Source organism: Crocuta crocuta, unplaced genomic scaffold (genome assembly GCF_008692635.1).
Source record: "Crocuta crocuta isolate KB4526 unplaced genomic scaffold, BGI_CrCroc_1.0 scaffold234, whole genome shotgun sequence".
Classification (NCBI taxonomy): domain Eukaryota; kingdom Metazoa; phylum Chordata; class Mammalia; order Carnivora; family Hyaenidae; genus Crocuta; species Crocuta crocuta.
The window spans coordinates 1,087,158-1,089,073 of record NW_027529647.1 but is presented as its reverse complement, the minus strand read 5'-3'; the positions used below and the strand labels follow the sequence as shown (position 1 = coordinate 1,089,073).

The window sequence follows — 1,916 nt, the reverse complement described above, 5'->3', positions numbered from 1 at the left end:
TTGTAGGGGTGAGATGTAAACTGGCTATTCTGCTCTGGCCTCAGTTACCATCTACCTGTCACAATATGTACATGAGGAAAAGCAAGGCAAGGGGAACACTTTATAAAGGTGGCTCTGCTCACAGAGGATTAAGAGAATTATAGGTCTGGGCGCTTAGGCAGCTCAGTCGGTTAAGTGTCTGACTCTTGCTTTCAGCTCAGGTCATGATCTCATGGTTCGTGAGCCCTGTGTCAGGCTCTGAGCTGGTGGTGCAGACCCTGCTTGAGACTCTCTCTTGCTCTTTCTTTCTGTCCCTTCCCCACTCTTTCTCTCTCACAAGATTAAAAAAAAAAAAAAGAGAGAGTTAAAGGTCAACCTCCCTACCCAAAAAGATGAAATGCCCCTGTGCCACTAATTTCCAACTTCATATGAAGAACCTGATGCTCAAAGATGAACCAGCTCGCCCAAGGAGGAACTGACTTCCTTTCCATAGATGGGGAGACTGAGGTTCAGGGAGATTACGCAAGATGAGGAAGTGGCGAAGCCTAGGGACTACAGGACCCCTGAACATCCTTGTCCTTTCTCTCAGATATAGGAAGCTGTGGCTTGGTGGTTCATTCTCTCCTTGCCTCCCCCCAAGGAGCTGGGAGCTGCCCCTCGCACTCCAAAAACCATCTCCCATCTTTGGACAATCCCAGGGATCACCCCAGGGAGTCTGGGGACCCTGATTTCTCATCACAACACCACACTCCAGCTGGAGGAAGTCACTGTGCTCAACCACATCCAGGCCCCTCTGGTGGGCCCCCAGAGCACCCCCACACCCTAGTCGGGGAAGCCTCTCCCGGCTCCTCAGGACAGCACACACCCCACAGGCACGGAATCTAAAAAACAAAGTACAAACTTTATTTTGTTTCTTTATAAAGGCACGGTGGCCTCTTGGTTTCTCCCCCCACTTTCTTAACAAAATATAATAGCTTCTCCTTGAACACAAAGACCTCAAAATTGTAAAAAAAAAAAACAAAAACAAAAACAAAAACAAAAAAAACAAAAAAGATAAAAAACCAAAACCAAAAAGAACCAACAACAAACAAAACAAAAAGAGAGAGACAAAGACATTTTTTGGGTGGAAGATGGGAAACCCGGAGGGAGGGGGGGGCTAGGTGGTGGTGGGGAAATCCTCGCGCTGAGCCGAGGCCAGGAGGGGAGGGGAGAAGGGCAGCAGCAAACCCCAACCGAGAAGCAACGTAGACCCCCGGGTCCCCAGAGAGCCCCGACCCAGCCAGACCCCCAACCCATGTAAGTGCTTAAAGGAGAAAAGAAAAAACCAAAGAGGAGGGAAGGAGTCAAAAACTGCGGGTCTAGGGCTGGCTCTGGGGAGGGCAGCATACCATGGGGTTTCGTTTGATTTTTCCCTGTTCTTCAAAATATGTTTAAATGAAAAAATGCTTTTTGGCGGAGAGAGGCCGGGCACCTGTGTCAGCTTCCCCCGGCCTCCGGGGCGAGGCCCAGCCCCAGGTGTCCCGGTGCCCCCAACGCGCTCGGGCCACCCCAGCCCCCGGGGACCTCAGGTCGGGTGGCTTCGCTCAAAGGTCGATTTACAGTATTGAAAAAGAGGTCATAAAAGAGACCCAAATGACATCGTAATTTTGTAAAAATTCCTCAGTTGTTCACCTGCGTTTGCTCCCTGTAGCTGCCCCCCGGCCCCCTCCAGCCCCAAGAGGGGAGAGGAGGGCTGGGGGGTGGTCAGGGAAGCCCCCCGTTCCCTGTCGGCTCCTCCCGGCTCTGGTCCATGGCGTCGCTGTCCGAGGCCTCTGAATCGGAGGCCGTGTCGGAGGCATGGGCCTCGGGGCAGCCGCGGCCTGGCTTCACGATGACGGCTCGTCGCTGTTCTTCCTCCTGCTGCTGCCTTTCCTGGGTGCCCTCAATGTGCTGGATCG

The 1,916-nt window shown here is 52.7% G+C and overlaps 1 protein-coding gene across 1 annotated transcript in view; it reads right to left on the bottom strand.

Annotated features, from left to right (window-relative positions):
- Positions 1-859: 859 nt before the first annotated feature.
- The window catches only part of TFAP4 (transcription factor AP-4), an 11,998-nt gene continuing 10,941 nt past the window's right edge, over positions 860-1,916 (bottom strand). The window contains exon 7 of the mRNA XM_077762452.1: positions 860-1,916. Coding sequence (XP_077618578.1) covers positions 1,723-1,916 — 194 coding nt within the window. The 3' untranslated portion in view covers positions 860-1,722.